Consider the following 23,868-nt stretch of genomic DNA (forward strand, 5'->3'; position numbering starts at 1 on the left):
CAACCCCTTCAGGCCTTCAGAATTTCTTCGGAATCCTTCAACAGTGCAAATGAATAAGCAACTAAAGTCAGATTGTCACTCATTAGCCAATCAGATTTCTTTATTTGTTCTTGGTGGGTTTGATCTTTAGGATATGTCCCGGTTGAGGCCTTCTTGCTGGCCTTGAGTGACGCAATCATGCTTTAAGTGATGTACGTAATTTGAATGCGAGCCCGAGAAAGAGATCCTTATGGTTTTAAAAACACGAGATGTTCTGTATGACTGTGCGAGTGATTAATTTATTAATCAGGAAAGGAGAACTAATTTTCACTTCAAGTAAATTATTAAGTGCTTTTTGCATTGTTATAGCAACATGAGGAGTTTTCTAAGTTTAAATTAGGCTGCTTAAGCATTCCGTTTCGGATCAAGTTTTGAAAAGTAATGCTGCATTCCATTCAACTCGGAAAGTTGGATTTTACAACTTCCTACAAGGAAAAGTGCAATGGAATGCATCTTGAATTCAGAATTACAACTTGTAGGCTTGTGCAGAAATTCTCTCCGATTTCGCTGAGATGCAGTGGCATGATGTCACTCAAACATGTCGACACAGGGAGATATACAAAGTAAGTGATAAACATTCACTTTATTAAGTAATATCTATAAATTAGTTAGTTTCCACATTATACGATATTAAAGCTTGTTTAACAAATGCCTGCAGAAGCAGGTGTATAAAACATTATATATTTTTTGATAATCGTACACCTGAAGCACAAATGCTTGCACTGCAGCACTGTTTATCATTTGGATTGCTAGGAGACATCTCTACTGAGAGTCAAACCCCTGCTAAGCTAACGGAGCATTGCAGTTCCAATATCGGGGAATGGAACGCATTTATGGTCAGAGATATAAAGTAGGAATATCCTGTAAAATTATGATATTTGATGTTCATTTCACAAAACAGTCACGCTACAGATGCTGCCTAAAATTAGGCTTGGTTGAGCAAGTTCTGGCTTTCATGTGTGGACGTGTTTTTAAAATGTCAGTTGGTATTACTAGTTGACTGCCACGTAATGTATGATAGGTATAGCATCTTATTCATTGTGAAACTGTGTTTTCTTAATGGCATGAATCGCACTGAAGGCCAAGACATAAAATGCACGGCCCGTGGCTTCTTTTCATATGATGAATATTTAATAAATATCTAATTTAAATTAAACTTCACCCCTCTAAATATTATTATGCAGTCATAATGCATATCCTTTTTTCATAGGTCTTTTTCTAATTTTCCATTACTTTTCCACGACTGGAAGACTGCATTGCAAAATTACAGGTTTTCCAGGATGTGTGAGAAACCTGTATACCCCTTTAGGATGATACAACATCTAGATTACCCTTTGGGGGTTATTTTGTAATAATGACCGTCTGACTCTATATTATCCCATGTGGTTTGAAATAGCTGTTACAACATGTCTACACAACAAAACCATCACAAGTTAATATTAATATGTGTATAAAAAAAAATAAAAAATAAAAGAACCTACTGTACCAAAAATAAATTTGAAAACACCCTTGCTAATCTACTTTTAAGTTAGGCAGTCCATACTGTAGTGAATAGTATGTGTGTTAGTAAATAATTTAAACTGTCCGCATGTCTACGCCATTAATGTAAGATATTTGGGTTGTATAAATGTACACAGTATGGATTAAACTATCCGCATACCTCCATCATTATGTAAGGAAATGTATAATGTAATTAGTTGTGTTCGACAACCATTATAAGAAAGATTATTGACAACTGTCTGAATAAAATTCTCCATCATTAAAATCGTAAAACAATGGCTTGTTGTATCCACTCAAAATCTCTATTGTAAGGAATTACCTTTAATAAGTGAATTATGATTAATTCACTTATTGGGGTAATATTATTCTTATGGCTTTTTTAAAATAATATCACAAATCTTTTAGATATGGTTCTAAGCTTTGAAGCAAGATCTTTTAAAATCAAATGATGAGTAGGGTTGTGCCGATCGTCCATCGTGATGGCTGACCAACATCACGATGTCGAGCCACCATCGTGATGCCATGCCACGCCCCCTTTTGCGAGTCTTGCTAGTGTGACTCACTAATCCTAGTCTCTTCTATAGTTAACCTAAAAACTTTGCAGGGATTGCTCTGTATATATGCTATTTTAAATACTGTAGTATATGCCAGAGACGTGACGTGTAGTCTGTGAAAATACCGTGTCAGGCAGGCTACACAAATATTGATCTGGACATTGTTAGCTTCTTGTCTTTTTTTTTACATGTCTTACACTGTACATTTAGATTAAAATATTTTATGTTGTAGGCTACAAGAAAATAGCCTTTATTAATTAATTATTAGTAGTTGTAGTGTCTCAGAAAATCTTGCTCATTGTCACATAGCTCTTGTGTACAACCCAGACCAGCGAACGTCAAATAACTTTTGTCTGGTTAATACATTTAAAGAAAAATTTCCTTGGCCATAAATCCATAATGTCAAATCAAATGAAACAAGGTGAATATGAATAACACACATTTATTAAAACATAGAAGAACAACAAATAAAGAACAAGAAAACGGGAACAACACTCAGACCGAAACTCGGCATTAACATTTCACTTGTAATTAGCAGCACAATTAACTTCAGCACAGGCTACAAAATAAATTATGTTATGGAAATATTGTAAAGTGGTCATATGAACTACACAAATGAACGTTTAAAAAATAATAGGCCTATGCAAAATCGAATAGCTCCGCAACAGATGGCGAAAAATGCGTAAACACCAGACCATGTTTAAATTTCGTTGTTTCTGGCCAGAAATACCAACGTATTCACTTTATCTGGTTTTAATAAGCTGCGGATTGGAGTAACTACACTACCCGCTGTGCTGAAGACCCGCTCTGATGGAGTACTGGTAGCACATATGCACCGATATTTCCGTGCTAATCTTGCCATGAACGGAAACCTTTTGTCGTTCGTTTTCCACCAAGTCAGCGGGTCCTCTTCCCCATCAATGGCCATTTCCTGCAGGTACATGGTCATTTCTGCCTCGACCTTTTGCTCATCAGTGAGCGTGGCTGTGGCTGCTCTCTTCGCAAGAAGGCTGCCCAAAGACGACTTTTTTTTCTTAGGCGCAATATATTAAAAAGCCCGGATGAGTACTAATTAGTTGGGCTAGTAAAATAACGAAATTATAGTTTTTCAGTAGAAAAAAATATCTATGTAAAGAGATATATTAAAATAAAAAGTGCTTAAAAGTGCACAACTCTTCTTAAGTGGAAGAAATATTTTTCCCCTTACGTGCAACCTATTGGAAAGCTGGATGAGTCAGTTGGGATAGTAAAATAACGAAATTATAGTTTTTAAGTGGAAAATAGTATTTATGTAAAGAGATATATTAAAATAAAAAGTGCACAACTCTTCTTAAGTGAAAGCTAAAAAAAAAAATGCTTCATGTGTCATGCAACCTACTGATAAAGCGCCGACGAGTCATTAGTTGGGTTAGTAAAATAACGAAATTATAATTTTTCATATAATTTTTGAAAATTATATGAAATTATATAAACCCCCCCCACCCCACCCCACCGACGATATCATCGTCCATCGCGATGTTTTACTGTCAACATCGTCAACTGCCAATTTAGGGGACATCGCCCAACCCTAGTGATGAGATTATTTATCAAAATATACCACAGTCAAATTATCCTTGAATACAAACAAGACTGGAACAGCTGCCCCCGCGTCCCGACTTCGGATAAGCAGTTGAAGATGGATGGATGGATGGATGGATGGATGGACAAACAAGACTTTATTGCTAATCTAAACATAAAAACTAATCTAACACATACAAACATGGAACAGGTTGTCAGTGAATTGTAACAGAAGGTGAATTTAAATTATCTATACAGAGAACATTAATTTTATGGAATCTGTACACGATGCCTTGAGAACCATTGATACTTAATTCATTCCAAATTTATTTGCAATCAGGCAACTCAAATATTAAAATAAAACACCAGCACTTTCAGCAAAGTCTGGAGATGTACTCGCGTTTCTTTGCATTGATTGGTTATTTGGATCTTTGTAGAAAGTTCGGGTTGTTCCATCAATGTTTCGGACCTCTGTTAAGATCGTGGATGTCTGGGGCCTGGGTAGCATAGCGCGTGTTGACGCTGACTACCACACATGGAGTCATGAATTAGAATCCAGGGCGTGCTGAGTGAATCTAGCCTGTTCTCCTAAGAAACCAAATTGTCCTGGTTGCTAAGGAGGGTAGAGTCACATAGGTTAACCTCGTCATGTTTGCTATAATGTGGTTTGCTCTCGGTGGGGTGCGTGGTGAGTTGTGCGTGGATGCTGCGGAGAATAGCGTGAATTCTCCACATGCGCTATGTCTCCGCGGTAACACGCTCAACAAGCCATGTGATAAGATGCGCGGATTGACGGTCTCAGATGCAGAGGCAACTGAGATTCGTCCTCTGTCTGATTTAGGTGAGTCACTTACGCCACCAGGAGGACTTAGAGCGCATTGGGAACTGGGCATTCCAAATTGGGGAGAATAATTGGAGAAATAAATAATAAAAAAACAAGATCGTGGATGTTTGTTGTCTGTTGCATCGATGGATGATGAGGCTGGCTTTGAAGCGAAGCCTTCTGCATGGAAGACTCACAACTCCCATCACATTTGTTAATCATAGCGCAGAGAAGATAAGTGTCTCTGAACTTGGCGTCCAAGCCTTCTTGGACTTCTTCATGGTATGGACTTAAGGGATGCCAGGGCGAGGCTGCAAGAGCACAGAGGATGCAGAGATGCAGAGGAAGTGATAAAGCAAGAGAGCCGAAGAAGAGAGAGAGTTCCTCCTTGTAGGAGTTTTTAGATTAGACTGGCCACACCCCAAATGTGTCCTGAGCCAATCAGAAGTGTCTTTTCGGGAACTTTCTGTTCCACCGTCTGAAGTTGATTAACAATCCTTTGTGTTAAGGATTCTTAAAAATTCTCGCTCTAAAAAGTACATGTTTTAATCATACATTTTATATTATGAAATCGGTGTAAGAGACATGACATCTGTTAGCATCTACATAAACAGGCAAGCATTTAATTTTAAACATGACATATTTTCTGATTACATTGCGATTATAATTCAGTTATAATGCATGATAAATTTCCTACTATTTAGTATGTTAGTTTTAAACACAAATAACACATTACACATTTTGAAAATATACAGTAATTGTCAGGATTATGATCAGGTTAAACATTGAATGAGCATTCCAAGCATTTTGGCAGATTAGGTACAGGATAAAATTACATTAAAGTAAGTTTTGCATTTGTGTCAAAGTTCCTAGATTAAGATGAGATACACTTGTATACTCTTGAAAAGTTAATTTGAAGTTACGAGGATTAGTTTTGTCCTGCTAAAGAGAAGTTCAACAGATCAGATCCAGTAAATCTGTTCAATCTCAGTGTTTTGAACAATGAACATAATCTAATTTTTAAGTGTTCATATGTTACTTAATGAATGACCAAGGGACTTCTTTTTTAGCTGAGTAAAAAAATTATAAGATGTTTCTGGATCTCCTGATCAGATTAATTTAAGTGTAGCAATTTTTTTTAAATTGAAGGACTAAAGGAGAGTGTCCTAGCCTCTTCTAGGGCCTCCAGGGAGTGTGCTCTCTGTCCTTTACTGCCCATCAACTCTGCCCCCAAAGCGGTGGGTTTCCTCTCTAGAAGAGCAGGCCTCAAGTCATGCGAACAATTTATTAACATGAGTGTTTTCAAGTATTTGCTATCTGGACAGGTCTCTTTTGTTCGTTTTATTGGCCAGATGTGGTTCATCTCATTTAGCTGTGTCATGCCAGACTTTAGGGGGCCATTTTTGCAGCTCTTTATGGCTTTGAGGAATTTCCAGGGTTAAAAGGTTGGGTTTTCTGTCATTTTGCATATCAATTGTTTGTTCTTCTGCAACGAATATTCTAAAATACTCTCCTGTCTCACCTCCAAACATGTATTGAGACAGTTTACTACCAATTCACTTCTAATGATTCAATCAATACCCTGTTAAAAAGAGGCTCATTGAAATGAGTGCACCCATAAGAAAGCTGCTCACAAACCAATGGTACCCAACAATAGGAAGGGAGAGGATATAGACAGAGAAAATGAGCTTTAAAGGGAATTATGCAGAAGAACACACGCAAATCCTCTCAAGCATTGCATGTGCTCATCTTACACAGAGAGAACATCAAAGCAGGGCTGTGTGTGTGTTTGTGTTGGGTTATGTTTGTTGACTTTGTCTTAATGAGTGTAGGAAGGCTATAGACAAATGATGCATTCATAAATCAACAAAATTAAAGGTTGCACTGGGCAGTGACATAACTGATGTGTAAGTGTGGCCCTACGAGAGTTTCAGAAAATATGTGGGTGTATAATTATCATTAATGTGGCCCTTGTTAGGTGAAATGACAACCTTAAAAAGGGGCATTTATTACATTTGAAAGTTTTTATTAAATTGTACATGTGTGTGAGCCTGTCACATGAAAGTAAAAACATATGTTTAACAACCCATAGGTGTGATTTCTTCCTCCAAAAAATAAAGCGGATGAGAGAGTGTAAAGGCAGAGGAAGGGAAGATCAATTTAAAAGAATATTATAGTTTAAATAATTTTTTAACGGCCTTTTTAGAATTTAGGGTTAACACTGTTATGTCGTCATGGCAGCCGTTGTAAAATTAGAAATAGCTTCACTATGAAATGGTTATTAAGCGATTTTATCACACTAAAATCATGTTACACACATATTGTTAATGTCTTGTGGCTATACATTTTAAAATCAGTGACATTTGAAACAGTAGGTTGACTCTTCTTTAGCTAAAATCGGTCTGTGGTTTCTGAATTAAGAAACACTGCCCCCAATGGCAAAAGCGTTAAGTGTTGTTGGGCATATGGGCACTTGTGAGCTCCATTTTCCATGTGAATTGTCCACAGAGGGGCGACAAAAGTGAGTTGTGAAGTTAGATGTTTTCAGCTGTACAGACAGTAATACAGTGAAGAGTAAAGCATCTTTTATAAATTGTACTCCCCAACCTAAATCCCAAACCTAAAAATTACCATCAGTGAATTAAAAATGTAAAGCTGGTAGGGAAACTGCAAACTCTGAATTGTGCTTGTCACTGATATTGCGAACACGATTACTTTCTTGTAGGATCTAAACCCAGGTCTCCCATGCTGCTAACACAAAGAACTTCCAGTCATGCCAAAGGGACGGTAAACACATTGGAGCCGATAATGTCTGATAGGAGATGCCGCTTGTCAGTAATTCAGCATAGTGTGGCCAATACACGGTCTGACTTCCCATGTGACATGTTGTTCACAGGTGCCTCACTGTTTAAAAAAATAAATAATGATAATAATTTTTGTGGCTGTCAACATTTAGCCACAAATGCTGTCAATTGAGCTTAACTTGTATTGAACCTGGAAAATGTATTTTAAAGTGACAATTCAAAAGGAAAGTTATTTCATTATGTATTCACTCTAATAGCGCTGTATGATTTTCTTTCTTCTGTCAAACACAACATTTTTAAGTTGTCTTCACAGGGTCTATTTGCCATAATGTTATATTAAATATATTAAACATACTGTATATTTAATATAACATTATGAAATTGTATATTAAATACTCCATGATGATATTTTATAAATTTGCTAGCTATTCTGCAGATATTTAGCATGTAAACTACAGTAAGGGTTAACAGTGTGAGGGTTTGAAAATGTCTGCAGAAAAAAGGCCAGCTGAGCTGCTAAAGCATTTCAGGCATTAAATGGCTTTAGGTTTGCAGTTGTGGACACCTTTGTCTAAATCTCTTTTCAGCTTTTCCTCACCAAATCTCTCCCTCCACAGTGTAGGCATTTAACTGGATAGAGTTTGGCCAAAGTCCACGGACTTTGCTTGCCTTTTGTGCTGAAGTGGCAGGGACAAATGTTGGATACATGCTTCTTTTACTGATATTCCTTCTATTTTCAGTCATAAAAAGCCACGAATGAGGCCATGAAGGCCACCAATTTAAGCTTTAATTTCCGGAATAGCTCCTTGTTGGATCTAGACAGTGTTATTGCCATAGATTTGAGAGACTGTCCAGGATGCAGGAAAATTTTGTCGACAGATGCTGTCAGCAAATAACGGTGCCATTTGAAAAACAATGGGAATCTTGCTTAAGAGAAATTGGCCACATTTGAGACATTAGTTTGTGTTACTGGGCACATCGATCTGTATGCTTGTTTAAATCTATTAATTCCAAAGATTGGTCTCTGAGATACAAATTAGCCTACGCCCCTGCAACCTCTAGAAAAGGAATAAATAAAATGCCCTATCCTGCAACCACAAACGACTGGGATTGGTCCATCCAATTCATCACTGCCAGCACTAAGAAAATAACATGTACCACATGACAATAGGCTTATACATGTTCACTTTAGTAGTAGTATCTGGATGACAACGGCTTGCATTAAGAATGTTGAATAAGCATTAAATTCACAATACATAGTATATAGTTAATGATATGATAAATTAAGATAATATAAAATGCTCTTTCCAACCATTGACATCACAGGAGAGTATGTGGCTTCAAAACTGGACAATCAGAAAAATCATCCAGGCTATAGAAGCAGACCCCTGTTTCATGTTAACTACCATTCTACCGCTCTTTCCAATATCTATGGTGTGAACACTGAACAGACTGTCTTTGAAATGTGCCTGACATCATGTGGTGGCTGGGGAAACTGCAGAAAGTGATAGTGGTGAGGGAAAAGGAAAAGAGAGAAAGACAGATTAAAAAACTGGCGAGAGGGAAAAGCCAGAGAGCAAGATGGAATAGCAACAGCATGTCAGATATCGTGAGGAAGTGTCTCACTGTCTGTCTCTTCTTGTTTGTGTTTGTAATTGTTGGCACTGGGGTTTGTGGCATGTTATAGTGGGCCTGGTGGGCAAACACAGCATGTGGTAATCATAAGTGTTCTAAATCTAGCAAACTCTCTCTCTCTCTCTCTCTCTACTCACACACACACACACACACACACACACACACACACACACACATACACACATACATACACTGCAGCAATTATGAAAATTATGCTCATGATTTTTTTTTCCAATCTGAATGAATTCAGTCCAGTTGCAGATTCTGAGTGTAATGCTTGCAGTATATGATATGCTCATTTAACTTTCATACATACATACATACTGTATATATATATACTGTAAAGAAATCATAAATACACACACAAATATACTTGTGGCCAAAAGTTTGGAATAATGTACAGATTTCACCAAACGCTTCCTGTAGCACTTGCCATAGATTCTTTTTGGTTTTCTGTATCAAAATTAGCTTTTTCTTTGCCATTATCCCCATAAGCCTGCACCCCTGAGTCTTCTCTTTACTGTTGTACACAAATCTGGTGTTGAGCAGGAAGAATTCAATGAAGCTGTCAGCTGAGGACATGTGAGGCATCTATTTCTCAAACTAGAGACTCTGATGTACTTATCCTCTTGTTTATTTGTACATCTGGGCCTTCAACAACTCTTTCTGTCCTTGTTAGAGCCAGCTAGCTGTCCTTTGTCTTTGAAGACTGCAGTGTACATCTTTGTATGAAATCTTTAGTTTATTTGGCAATTTCAAACATTATATAGCCTTCATTCCTCAAAACAATGATTGACTGATGAGTTTCTAGAGAAAGCTGTTTCTTTTTAGCCATTTTTGTCCTAATATTGCCCTTAAGACATACCAGTCTATTGCATACTGTGACAACTCAAAAACAAACACAAAGACAATGTTACTCTTCATTCATCAATTAATGAACTAAATAGCTTTCAACTGTGTTTGCTATAATGACAAATGATTTTCTAGTTACCAAATTAGCAATTTAGCATGATTACTCTAGGATAAAGTAATATTTAGATTTGATTTAAAATTCATTTTCTTTTTTCAAATATTGGGTTTTTGTCCGGACTATATATAAAAATGTTATCCATCACACACACAAAATGTCATCCTTATAGAGTGCAACAGGTCTTGGTTATGAAAGTATTTTTACTATTAATTTCATCGATAGGGATTTCATAAAATCCTTCATAAAAGAGTTCTAAGCCATGAACCAAACCAACTAGCTCTGAGGTAAAACACAACATTACAAACTGTGATCTGAAGAAAAAAATATTTAAAAATCGAGATAATGGAACAAGTCTGTTCACTAAATGTCTTAAATGACTATAGACTATAATCCCATGAAGCATTGCAAATAATATAATTAAATTAAAATCTAATTATAAAACTATTGATTTAAAGTAGCTGATTATAAATATCAAAACAATGTATTTTAACTTTATTGCAAAACATTCAGATATATACAAATATGCATGTAGTTACAGTGTGGAGAGACTGAATCAATTGCTTCATTCACAATGCTTCATGGGAGTGGGCGGCCATTGCAGAGCTTGTTTGGCAAGCTTTGTTAGCTGCAATTCTCTGATTGGTGACTAGTTTCCCTTCAGGATCATGGGTAGTGTGGTTCTTGACCAGAATTTCCGCTATTAAACGTGATTATTTAAAAAGGAAGATGAAATAATGCTGGTGGCTTCAGCTGAAGCATATACCACTGAATAACAATATTTTATCATAAAAAAAAATATTCCCCTATGGAAAATATTAACAGGATTTCTACTTTTAGCACCAGACCATTTGAAAATAATAATAATGTTACTTATCATTTCAGGATTGTATTATCCTTGTGCAGAAAGACTTTTGTAAGGATAGTTAAAAGTAACTAAATCATAACTAAATCTACTACACAGGTTGTGAATAAATACAGCCTCCAGCTTAAACAAACATACACCACACACATATAGTCAGCTCTACATAAAGGTTCACAAAAGATCACAATTATACACATGTGCACAATACACATACAAGTGTGCACTTTGATGAGATTAATGGGGCTGAAAACAAAAGGTTTGATGATATCTACTGTATGTACCTATATGTGTGTGTGCAAGTGTGTTTGTACACTTCACAGCTAGATAAAACACCTCACACCATGGTTTGTGCGCCAGCGACTGAAAACTCCCCAGTATCAATCTAAATCTATTTATGCTTGTCTATTAGATTACCCAGCACTATATCTCAGCACCACAAAGCTTGAAATGACCTAATTTACAACATCAGCTTAGCTACAAATTCTGCCTTTGACATACATTAATGCAGTGTATTAATTCGGCATCTATCTCCGCAGGCTAACAGTGCATTTGTCTCCTTAAGGACATGCCCAAAGAGCAGCACAGAAGCACAGCTGACCCTAATGACCTGTTTATTAAACAGCTGTATTCCAGCTCACGAATCCGACATATGACTTGCACCATGGGTTTATTCGACATCTGCCACTGCATAAATGACATTTCAGACATATGTTGGCACAACAGTAAAAATATGTTCCCCTTCTGTCACTCACTCGACGTTGTTTCAATGTAGTGACACTAGGGGTCTCTCTTGAGAGCCTCGGTTACCTCTATCTTTGAGAAAAAGCCAATGAAAATTGCGAACAGAATTTGCATGCCCCTCCTCCGGGCATACGGGTATAAAAGGAGGGTAGCGTGCATCTGTTCAGACAGATTTTTCCTCGGAGGTTGTGTTTCAGCGAGCTGAATAAATCCACTGCTCTTCCACTCACCTCTACAAGAGTGTATGCTGTTGGAGATATGGCACAAATCAGCAGATTTTATTTATTTCATTTCACTGCACCCTAGTGAAGACTCAGCCACCTAAAAGAGTATATACAGCTAAAAGAGTATATTTCTCTAAAAAAAGAGTACAACTCTTGGACGTTGAACGTCTTTTTAAAGATGCCTTTCCATCCTTGTGTTATTCCTGGATGCGGTCGTTACCTCTAAGCTTCACATGGCCACGGGCGCTGCCTCACGTGTCTGGGCGTAGAACATACTGAGGCAGCATATGTGAATGGTTCATGTTCTCACTGTGAGAACATGACCATGGCAACGTTGCAGCTTTCCTTCTTACGAGGGAAAGCCACTCTAGCCACCCCCCGCATCGCGCCTTCTACACACAGGTATAGGGCCGGCGTGACTGGCACTGGAGGTGGAAGTTCAACTGGCGTGGTTGCGTCGGATAAATCCCCACGGACATCCGTTCACCAGCAAGCTCGTCTGCCTCCATCCGGGTCTGAGATGAGACCGGCTCTCCTTATGGCCATTCTGATGTCTCTTTCGGACCCCCCGAGCTGGATGAGAGTTTCACCGCTGCATCGGAGAGAGTCTTGGTGGACTTCGACACTGAGGACTTGACTGGGCTGGCACCTACGCCGAGCTATCCGCTATGCTTGCCCGGGCCGCCGCGAGTTTTGGGCTGGACCCTCCGGCCTCCCCTCAGCCCTTGCGACTAGACGATTGATTCCTGGGCACGGGGCGCCACTCAAAGCCATGGGCCCAGCTCTCAGCCCCAGTGTAGAGCTCCCTGCAGGAGGAGGACGCCCCCCCGTCTCATGGACCTCCCGGACCCGGAAGGCTGCTATGCACTCCTGACACGGGCAACCCAGGGAGAGAAACATCTGCCACGGAGCTGGTGTCCAGATCATTTCTGGCCGGCAGGTGGTGACGAGTCTAGAGGTCATCACTACAGCACTTCCTCCTCAGTCGTCCACCTGCCCCAGGCCCCCGTGTCGCGCCTTCTACACACAGGTATAGGGCCGGCGCGACTGCCGCTGGAGGTGATTTCGGGAGTTCAAGGCCAAGACCTAAGCCTACAGCGCCTCTGGACAGGCCGCCTCCACCCTGCATGCCATGGCCCTCCTACAATTCCACCAGGTCAAGGCACTGAGAGATCTGCACTTGGGTAGTCCTGATCCTGATGTGCTGCAGGAACTGTGCTCGGTGACCGACCTCATCCTCTAGGCCACTTAGGTCATGGCGCACGACAGTGTGCCTCACAAGCCAGCGCATGCAGTTGGTGCTGAACTGCCTGAGTTCGTCAGAGGCTCCTGGGGCAAATGGCATCCACAGCGGTGGTCGCGCGGCATGGGTTGATGCAAGACCACTTCAGTACTGGCTTCAGACTCGAGTCCCGAGATGGGCATGGCACCTCAGCACAATGTAGTAACACTTTCACCCCTTCCTGCCATCTTTTATTCAGCCCTTGGCAGACCTCTGTTTTCTATGGGCAGGAGTCCCTTACAACAGATGTTCAGATGTGTCGTAGTTACTACGGACACCTCCCAGTTGGGCTGGGGTGCCGTGTGCAATGGGCACGCAGCCGCTGGCTCCTGGATGGGGCCCTGGCTAGGTTGGCACATCAACTGCCTAGAGTTGCTGGCTGTATTTCTTGCCCTAAGCAGATATCTGCCATTGATCCTTTACAAGCACATGTTGATTCACTCAGACAACACAGCAACAATAGCTTATATAAATCGTTAGGGTGCCGCTCGCTCTCATCGCAAGTCGCAACTCACCCGCCATCTTCTCCATTGGAGTCAGTAGCAGCTGAGGTCGCTGCATGCCACTCATATCCCAGGAAAACTAAGCACCACAGCGGATGTGCTGTCATAACAGGTAACACTCAGCGGAGAGTGGAGACTCCACCCTCAAGTAGACCAGCTGATTAGGGCTCGGTTAGGCAGAGCACAGGAAGATATGTTTTCCTCCCGAGATTCCACCCACTGCCCGCTCTGGTACTCTCTGATGGAAGCCCCCCCTTGGCTCTGATGCGCTGGCACACATCTGGCCCCAGGGGCTGCGCAAGTATGCATTTCCCCCTGTGAGCCTACTTGCACAAGTACTGTGCAAGGTCAGGGAGGATGAGGAACAAGTCATTCTCTTGGCCCCCTACTGGCCCACTCGGACTTGGTTCATGGATCTCACGCTCCTTGCGACAGCACCTCCCTGGGAAATTATCCTAAGGAAGGACCTTCTTTCTCAGGGATGGGGCGCCCTCTGGCATCCACACCCAGACCACTGGAACCTCCACATCTGGCCCTTGGATGGGATGCATAAGATCTAAATGGATCTAAACGGTAAATCTCCCAGGCTTTATGCCATAAAGTGGCGCTTATTCACAAACTGGTGTTCTTCCAGATCGAGTGAGTGACAGAAGGGAACTATCGTAACCTCTGTTCCCTGATGGAGAGAACAAGATGTTGTGTCCCTCTTGCCACAACACTGTACTAAGCCATTGAAATGGCCGGGAACTTACTCTTGGCTCCTCAGCTCATTACCTGTCTGAACAGATGCATGCTTCCCTCCTTTTATACCCATATGCCGGGAGAGGGGCATGCAAATTCTGTTTGCCAATTTTCATTGGCCTTTTCTCAATGATAGAGGTAACTGGGACTCTCAAAAGAAACACCTAGTGTCAATACATCAACACAACATCTCCTTCACTCCATCAGGGAATAGATTTTATGAAAGTAACCAAGACGTTTCTCTAGCAGAGGTTTACCTTGTTCATTTCAAACACCTAGTTCAAAACCATCTTAAATTTGAAAATATTTGTGTGAATACTACCCTCCAAAGTAAATTTTCAGTCTTCATATTTTTGTCATAGCTCTTGTAAATAAGTGAACACAATGAAATCACACTGTCATATATCACATTTTAAACAAAATGCTCATAAATTGCAGTGAATATGTGTTCAGAAGTGTCATTTGTTAAAACTGAGTGTTTGTTATGGATAATTTTTCAATGATACATGTGTAAAATGTAACCGTGTTTTGTGCACACATGTGAGGACTGGGTATGTAAATTTAGTAATAATCATAATGTTTTTAATGAAACATAGCCCAGTGTTTTGCATTTTAGTGAATAAGTTTAATACATGTTATATATGTAATGAGAATTGTATTGTTTATACATGTACTTAAGGCCTGGTTAAAAATGCATAAAATACTTTGAGTGATTAGTACTTAAAAGCATACAATGCTGTGAATGTTATAAGCATGTATTAAGTATATGCTGAAGCATATGGATAAGGTAATTCCCTGTTTGTATTTTCATTTGACATCAGCCCCTGCCGTATTTCATTTTCTCAATGAATTTTTGTATTTCTTCTTTTGTATCTCATTGCACCATATTTTATTTATGTTTTTAATTTTACCGTTTTTCATTTATGTATATATATATATATATATATATATATATATATATATATATATGTGCCGTTCTAAACTAAAGTGTAGCAGTGCAGATCTGGTAAGAGTTACTGCACAAGTGTCTCTTACATGTATTTCATATTATATGAGCAGTTGGTGACGTGAAGTGAATCCGTCAGTCATTTTTACATACAACAGCACTCTGTGGTCACTTGTATTACTACTACACAACTACAGCTAGAAAATAGCTTTAAATGGCTTTAAACGAACAACTTCAACATTATGGCTCATCACAGCTGAGAGACACAACAGACAGATTAATTACTTACCTCTCACTGGAGTTTCCATATTGGAGAAAAAGTACTGTTCAAAATGGTGGAGGACATTGCAGTTTCTATAGTGAAAGATTATTTCACCGGCTACTGCGAAATAAGGAGAATTACACCCGCTTTGATGGATATTTTTCTACTGAGAAAGCTGATCTCCCGAAAGCTGACAGCATCTCTGCTTGGGTGTGCAATGGGTGATCACACACGCTCTGTCTCTCTCTCTCTCCCACGCACACACACACACTAACTCACATCCATACTTTTTATCCAATAACTTGTTTGAAACTGCACAAGCCGTGATAATATTTCTGAAGTGACATTTTTGAATTACTAACGGAGGTTTGGACACATCATTTGTTTTGAACTAGCAACAGTAGATTCTGATCGGTCACGTAAAAAAGAAGTTCCATGCACGAATGCTCTTTTTATACTCACCGTACTCAGTTTTTCCTCATTTTTATACATTTTCTTGGTTATTGAACTGTTGTATATAAGCAATATCACATGAGCAATCGTACTATATGGCCCTAAATCAGCACTGCTGTGATTACCTACATAGAATACAACAGGTGTTTTATTTTACTCAAAGACTAAAAGCTGTTTATTTGTGAATATCATAGATTTGCAGATGTTATGATCAGATGGGTCTTAATTGTCACATTTCTCTCATGAAACATAAAAAGAATATGAGAATCTGTTACATGCAATTACTAAAAGCAAATTCCCCTGTTTTAAACATGTCCAAAAACACAGTGATTCGATGTGTAGATTCTGAGGTACAGTAATCTTAACAGAACATGTTTGACATCTAAACCGGAGGTCGAATGGAGGTCGGGCGGCTGCTCTCAGGTCATAGTGCCTGCTGTATCCAACCTCTGTCAGTGGGACTTTTTTTCTCTCTCTCTATCAACAATGTGAATTTGACCCTGTGCAATTTTTATTTCTGGAAAATACATTAAATACATAAATAAATAAAAATTCAAAAATTATTTGCTGTGCCATTGCAATAATTAATTTGCAAGAGCAAATCTACAAATTGGTAAAGACATTAGAGCTCTTGGCATCTGTTACCTCATTATACAGCTTCCCCTGTCAAGTCCACAAGTCACGGGCCCTGGGTGTCCTTCCTCCCTAGCCCTCTGGCACCGAAGTCAGTGGTGGAAGTTCGCAGCCAGACCAACTGCAGGCACTGACTTGCCTGTACAGGAACAGGTGCTCCACAGGTTTTGATTATTCCAATATCACCTGTGATGTATTTTCCGAGGTACTGTCCCCCTGTCGGCGGATCCGCGTCTCCCTTGGGCAGAGCTCCCTCTGACCCCAGTCGCTGTGTTTGTAGAGCTCCTCCCCATCGATGTAGGACCTACCACCGCGCCTCTCACATATGTGGCTGGTAAGCCCATGTGACGTGTATGTTACTTTCTTTTTTGCATAGCCAAATATCAAACATTACGAGTTCACGCTACTAAGACCTGGACAAGTTCTTGAAATGGAAAACTATCGACGATGGTTATGTGGGATAGTAGTGTGCCATGGGAAACTTAATCATAAAAAGTGTGCCGTGACAGAAAAAAGGTTGGGAAACAATGACCTAAACCACAAAGAGTTAATCTGCTAAAAAAAAGTCTAAAAGAAAACAGCATTTATTTTCTGCAATGAAATGCTTACCGAGACGGCTCGGATCACGTCAAACTTTTATCAGCACTTAGAAAGGAAACATAAAGAAAGATAAGCTAAGAGTAAGTGATACTATCAAAGCTAGCTAGCTAACGTTAGCAAGCAGCCTCTTGCTGCATTCCATTAAACTCAGAAAGTTACTTTGCTATATTGTTTAAGAAAAGACAGAGAAAAGTGAAGAATTTAATTGAACAATTATTTGGTATATTCTGTACTTAATGATTGTTTCTAGGGGCAGAGTCATCCAGAAAGCCTGATGTGATGCTTGTACAAACATTTTATTGTTTTAGGTTGATGGTAAAATGTGGAAAAGGAGTGTTGAATAAATATGGTTAAATTGATTTCAGCTCCTTGGTGTTTGTTTGTATTGGTTTGCTCATAGAAAACAAAGAAAAATTCACACACATATAATTCACCTCTGCAACACTGTTTGATTATTTTATCAAGAACTTTCTCATGGTACACTGATAAACACACACACACACACACACACACACACACACACACACACATATATATATATATATATATATATATATATATATATATATATATATATATATATATATATATATATATATGGCAATAAAAGTGGTGAATTATTTTCAGTTGGTGTTTTTATGGAAAGTGGATCTTTCAGATCAGTTTGTGGAGTGCCTATGGTTTGCATGTTCCACATTTTATCGTGCAAGGTGGAACTCACACTGGTCTGGTCTTGGTCTTGGTCTTGACTTGGTCTTGCCCTGCCTTGGTCTTGGTCTCGACTTGGTCTCAGCCCCTCAAAGTCTTGGTCTTGTCTCGGTTTCGATACACTATGGTCTTGGTCTTGACTTGGTCTCGGTTTTGGTGGTCCTGACTACAACACTGACTGTCAGAATAAAACCTCAAAAGTATATTTTTGTATCCTGTAGTGATTATTTAAAACCCACCTACCTTAAATACCTGCTATCTTATACAAATATATTTATTTAAAAAATAATAAAATTGTTGAAGCAATAAAGATATGAAATAGTAATAAAAGTAATATTTCTCAACTCTCTGGAATACTTGATTCTGCTTGTTCAATCATGCCATTTGGTGGTAAACTATAAATGTTTTTTTTGTTTTGTATAATGACAACTACACTGTATAAGTGATGGTTATCAACAAGGCATGCAAGTTTCATGTGTCTCGTATCACTCAAATCAATATTTTATATCCATGTATTTATTGATTGGGTAAGTGACCATGTAATAAATGGGACAGTGTTAAACTAGCTGGTTATAATTGCAAAATAAACTCCTGTGGACCCATCAGCATACATTTTACCAGCTGACTGTACATTATCCCTAATTTTTTTGTTATAATTAAGATATAATATCTTACACTACAGCAGTGGAAAATTTCAAATTATCTGCAGGCTAATGCTTGAATCATGCCACTTCATGTGGACTAAAGTTGTAGGTGCTGGACTTCAGTAAGATGTAAGTAATTAATTGTGTAGAGCACTGAGACCCATATCACAGATGGCAGAGGCTCAGAGGGGGCTTGCCTCAAGCCCTAAAGCAGATCACAAATCTCGGGCACAACGGGTAGAAATGGAGGCCCTCATGTAGAGTACACCAGAACTGCTACAGAGAGCCGAAAGGGAATCTCTCTGTTCTTTCTCCTTCCCACTCTCTAATGAGATTTTCATGGGAATTTTGGCTGAGTTCTGCAGAGAATGGCTAGAGATACAGTCCCAGCCAGAACAGAGTATCTAAGGACTTGTACATCAGACTGCAGAGATATCAATCCCTTATTTATTACATTATCATTAAATGAGATTTAAAGTTATCTGTGCGATATTGATCAAATTTAAATCTAGTTGATTTGCCATAAGAAGGTATAGGACTGACTCAGGTCTCATCAACCGAACATTCTGATGAAGTTTCTTTCAGTCTTTTGTAGGGCTCCTATGTGGATTTTCACTGATGCTGTAAAGATATGTGAATGGGTAAAGTGCCATCCAATGGCCAAACAGAAAAACAGCACAATACACTTTCATTGTACAATCGATTGCAGGAAAGTCAGCTTTGTTCAAAATTTAAACACACCTACTCTTTTTGTATTATTATCATTTACCACATTTTAGAATAATAAATTTTAACAAAATTCTGAAATAGTACAAATGGAATGGGAATCTTGTTACAAAAAATGTTTAACAAATCAAAACAGTTATTTTTTAGCGTCTTCATATTATAGCTCTCTCATCAACTAGACAGACAGACAGACAGACAGATACATGATATGATATATATATATATATATATATATATATATATATATATATATATGACTTCCCACCTAATAAACACAATTGGTAGCCAGCCAGTGTGTTCTTCACAAATCTGTACACTGAATAGTCACCAAAGATTTGCAGACTAACTAGAATGTCCTACTGCAAACAGCCCTCTCACACTTTCCTTGTGAACAGGAAGCTACACACAATCTAAAATCATATAATGTCTGTGTGATGGATAGGCATTTTCTTTATTACATGGGAAAATCAACAAGCTAGATAACTTATCTAACTAGCAGGCCAGTTCCTAGGCAGGTCTGAATAGCTTAAAAAAAATAATAATCTGCTCTCTGCCTCACATTACTTCAGGCGGATTTTTCACTAGCGACAAAATTGGCAAAAAAAGTTATTCATATTTAGTTAAAAATGTAAATAGTATTGCTACCTAATGTTTCTTTATCAAGTTTCACAGAAACTGCCAAAAAACCTTTACAAAAAGAAGAGGCTTGCCAAAAAGAATTCCAGGAAAAAAACTAGCTAGCACTACTACAAATAAATGCTTTGTAAATAAAAAGGTTTGGCTATCTTCTGCAAGCAACAAAATTGGCCAAAACAGTTATTGATATTTAGCTAAAATGTACACAGTATTGCTAGCTAATGTTTATTTAGCAGGTTTCACAGAAATCTGCTTAAAAATAGAGGTTAGCTGCCTGTCCGATGCACGGCAACGGACATGTCATTTTTTTCCAGAAATAACTAACGTTAGTCCTACAAATAAATGCTTCGTAACTAAAACATTTTGACTTTCAATAGACAATATTGACAACACATGTTAAATAAATTGTCTTACCTAGAAAGTTCACCTCAGTTTTCAATTTGAAGCAGTAAGTCTAACACTGGATGTAATCTCACAGGATAGGCTCTCTGGCTCCACTCAGGCAAATGGAGGATGACGTGGATGACATTTATTATTAATGCCCAGTAACCTCTTAACCAATCATATGTGCTTTTAGCTTGTATTGTCATGAGTATCTGGCAGTTTTCAGAAATAAAATCGGTGATTGGACAGCAAAGATATTATATCTAATATCAAGATATTGAGACAGGAACCATGGGAATAATTGTTCCCAAATTTGAATGCTCCTGCTGGAAAGGGTTAACCGAAATTCCTACATAATAATGATGTAGAATGTGAACAGTTTAATTTAATTCCTATCACATATACTGTTCCTACATTCTCAATGTGAAAATGCAGAGTAAATAAATAAGAATGTGTTTACTAATATGAATGAATAGAACCTTATTGTAAGGTGATAACAAAATAAAATATAACAAATTTATATAAAAATTTGTAGAAGTAGTAGTAACTTTATTAAACCAGGATAAAAACTAATTGAGATGAAAATCTCTTTTACGAGACAAAAATGACAGATAGCATAACATAAAGTACAATTTACACCCTTGCCCCCCACCAAAAAGAAAGACAAACAAACAAAACTAAATTAAGCGAAATGACCCACATAGTATGTGTTATAGTTGAAAATTATTCAAAATGACTAACATATTTTTTCAACTTTTGAGGAGATAAGGTCCCATTTGGTCCCAAACAGGTTTCACAAAACTTAAAGAGGTTTCTTTGGGACCTGGGTAGCTCAGCGAGTTTTGATGCTGACTACCACCCCTGGAGTCACGAGGGGAAAAGGGGGATTAAAAAAAAAGATTCTTATCAGAGGCACTCTTGTTGGCGCTGTGCCCCTATGAGTACTTCACAAAAATCGACGTCACACTGTTGTGTCACGTGACGTGGTGCATTGAATTGATGCCATAAAATATGACATCAAGCATTTTGTCGTGCTACACCACTACTTCTTGGAAAAATAGCTTGTTTCTTGAAATGCTAGACATTTTGAAACCAGCTGAGCTTGACACAGTACTGAAAAATGAAGTTAGTAGTGTCTCTTCTTGTAGGTAGCTGCTCCTGAGTCCTGCTATATGTATTAGATATTCATGAACTTGAGGATAGGTTCATCTGTGACCTTCCTCCTGAGGGGTATTCCTAGGGAAGAAAAGGAGACTGATGGCCTGAGGGATCTAGAGATCCAGCAGTGTTGATAGAGAGCAATGACCCTCACCTCTCCCTCCTTCACTGGAACAAACACAGGTCAATCATACTGACTCTCCCTGTTATATCAGCACAAAGCCAGCATGACCTCTCGTGAGCTCACACACTGTCTCTCTTACTCACTTTCTTTTATTGTCTTGGTCTCTGAATATACACATTACGCATTAAAATATACAATCAATCCGCATCCCTTATCAAATGTGAATACATTAATTTACCTTTATGTGTGTATACTTCTGTCCTTTTTATTGTTCTTATATTCAGTTCTCTTTCCCAGGGAATTTCTATCAGGTTTCCGAAATAAACAGCAAAAATGCCACTGAAAGTGACAAAAATTAGATTTTGCCACAGCTTGCATTAATAAACATTCATTTAAGTTCATGTAACTGTTGTTTAAACTGTTGTTCAGTTTGTATGTATTTGTGCAAAGAAGTGCATTAAAGAATTTTAACAAATGTAAAAAAATTAAATGTATATAGTATATATATATATATATATGCATTTATATACACACACACACACACATGCCCAAACACACTTAGAAATTAACCTGGTCTTAAATGCCTCCAAATGTGACAAAAATATTCCAGATATTTAAAGTGTCTGGGCCAAAAATTCCTCTGTTTGCTTGCTTTTTATAATTTTCACCTCCATAACACAGTCTCATAAATTCATATCTGTGGAAAATATAAAATGTGCATAGGACCAATTTTTGTCATTACATGAAGTATAGTCACGGAGAGCTGTGAAAGTCATAACATAGAATACCTCCCTTGGTGCAACCTCAACACTTTCTATTGGGGTCTTTTGTCTCAGATGTCAAAGAATACAAAGAAGAAAAATGCTTCCCAGCATTCGGCCTCTTGCCTTCATAACTAAAGAGCGCACGGCATGACCGTAGGGACACATTTAAAGCTCCTTCATCACCCAAACAGCGCTCTCTTGTCCTAAACCTTTAGTCAATAGAGAAGAGATAGTGAGGAGGACAGTGTAGTCATATTTGTCGTACTGATAACAGCTCTGACCTACCTAATATTTTGCCTTTGTCTGTAAAAAGTGAAGTTGCGTAATTATGGTAAATCAAACTAAGTTGTTAAAATAATTGTTGATTTCAAAAAGGTTTCCCAGACACTACTTCTGCCCTTTAGCTCTATCCATAGAAATAAATGTAAATTAATAAATGTAGATAATGTGCAGAACACATATTCAGTAAATATACTACTTCTCATCTCCAGTAAATCAACTAAAATAACAATAAGCCTTTTGCTCTAAACATTAAGAGATAACCACTTGTGATCGGATCACCCGAGCTGAACGTTAATATTAGGGGTAAACAGTTTACTCCTAAATGTAGCCTACATTTAAAGTTATTAAAGATGGTTGTGTGAACCAAAAGTATACATATAAAGAAGCATACATAAACAGGTGAACAGTGCTTACCCTCCACACAAGACGGCTGGGCACGTGTTGTCCCGGCGACTTGGCCAGGAAAACAGGAGCACTTGACAGTCTGTGAACGTTCTTCAATCTTGTTCTTATTACAGCAGCGATGGATGTCCACAACCTCACATGTTCCCTGCTTTACCTGGTACGAAGCTGAGGTAAGGTATGACAGATAAAAGCATAATGATATTAGTACTGATAACACTCCCTTAATCTCCTGTGGAAAATAATAATAATAATAATAATAATAATAAAAGGCAAATGTTTTGCTCTGTTTTAAAATGGGAGTGCTAAAGAGATAGTTTGCCCAAAAATGAAAATTCTGTCATCATTAACTCACCCTGATATTTTTTCTAAACCTGGGTGACCATTTCTTCCAAGAAGATTTTATGCAGAATGATAGTCTCAGTCATCGTTCACTTTCATTGCACAAAACATTTATTTTGTGTTCCAGTGTAGAAAGCTAGTCAGAAAAGTATAGTATTTTTGTGTGAACTGTCCCTTTAACCTAGATACAGTATGCTGATTTTCTGTTTCCCAGCTAGAGAAATTGTAACATTAGCATGTAAACCCCGTTCTGTCAGTTAGCAATTAGAGAGAGAGTATGAGAGATCAAATGAGAAAATGCCAACTTTATTTCTAGAAGTCCAGTATACTCTATGTAATAAACATAAACTTGGTTTTCTTATGAATTTACCCCTAACTATTAATAATAATAAACCACCCGCTACTTGAAAAAAGGTCTATATTTAATGAGAGTGGCAGCATCTAACAAGCAGCTAAAGGGCTTCCAGGACTGAGTCTCCCCTCTCTCACTTCCCCTTGGCTGAGTTGTATACATAATGAACACAGAACAGTTCTCCTTTTCAGAGTGTAAATAAGAGACATGAGTGCTG

General features: G+C 38.4%; 2 protein-coding genes across 2 annotated transcripts in view; one reads left to right on the plus strand and one right to left on the minus strand.

The window, feature by feature from the left end:
- LOC127633040 (chemokine-like protein TAFA-1) overlaps nt 1-23,868 on the plus strand; it is a 588,934-nt gene that overhangs the window by 311,035 nt on the left and 254,031 nt on the right. The gene's annotated exons all lie outside the window — the stretch shown is intronic.
- The window catches only part of LOC127633041 (chemokine-like protein TAFA-4), a 48,349-nt gene that overhangs the window by 16,512 nt on the left and 7,969 nt on the right, over nt 1-23,868 (minus strand). Inside the window, exon 3 of the mRNA XM_052111905.1 lies at nt 22,970-23,125. Coding sequence (XP_051967865.1) covers nt 22,970-23,125 — 156 coding nt within the window. The remainder of the gene's footprint in view (nt 1-22,969; nt 23,126-23,868) is intronic.

The sequence above is a fragment of the Xyrauchen texanus genome, chromosome 39 (genome assembly GCF_025860055.1).
Source record: "Xyrauchen texanus isolate HMW12.3.18 chromosome 39, RBS_HiC_50CHRs, whole genome shotgun sequence".
NCBI lineage: Eukaryota > Metazoa > Chordata > Actinopteri > Cypriniformes > Catostomidae > Xyrauchen > Xyrauchen texanus.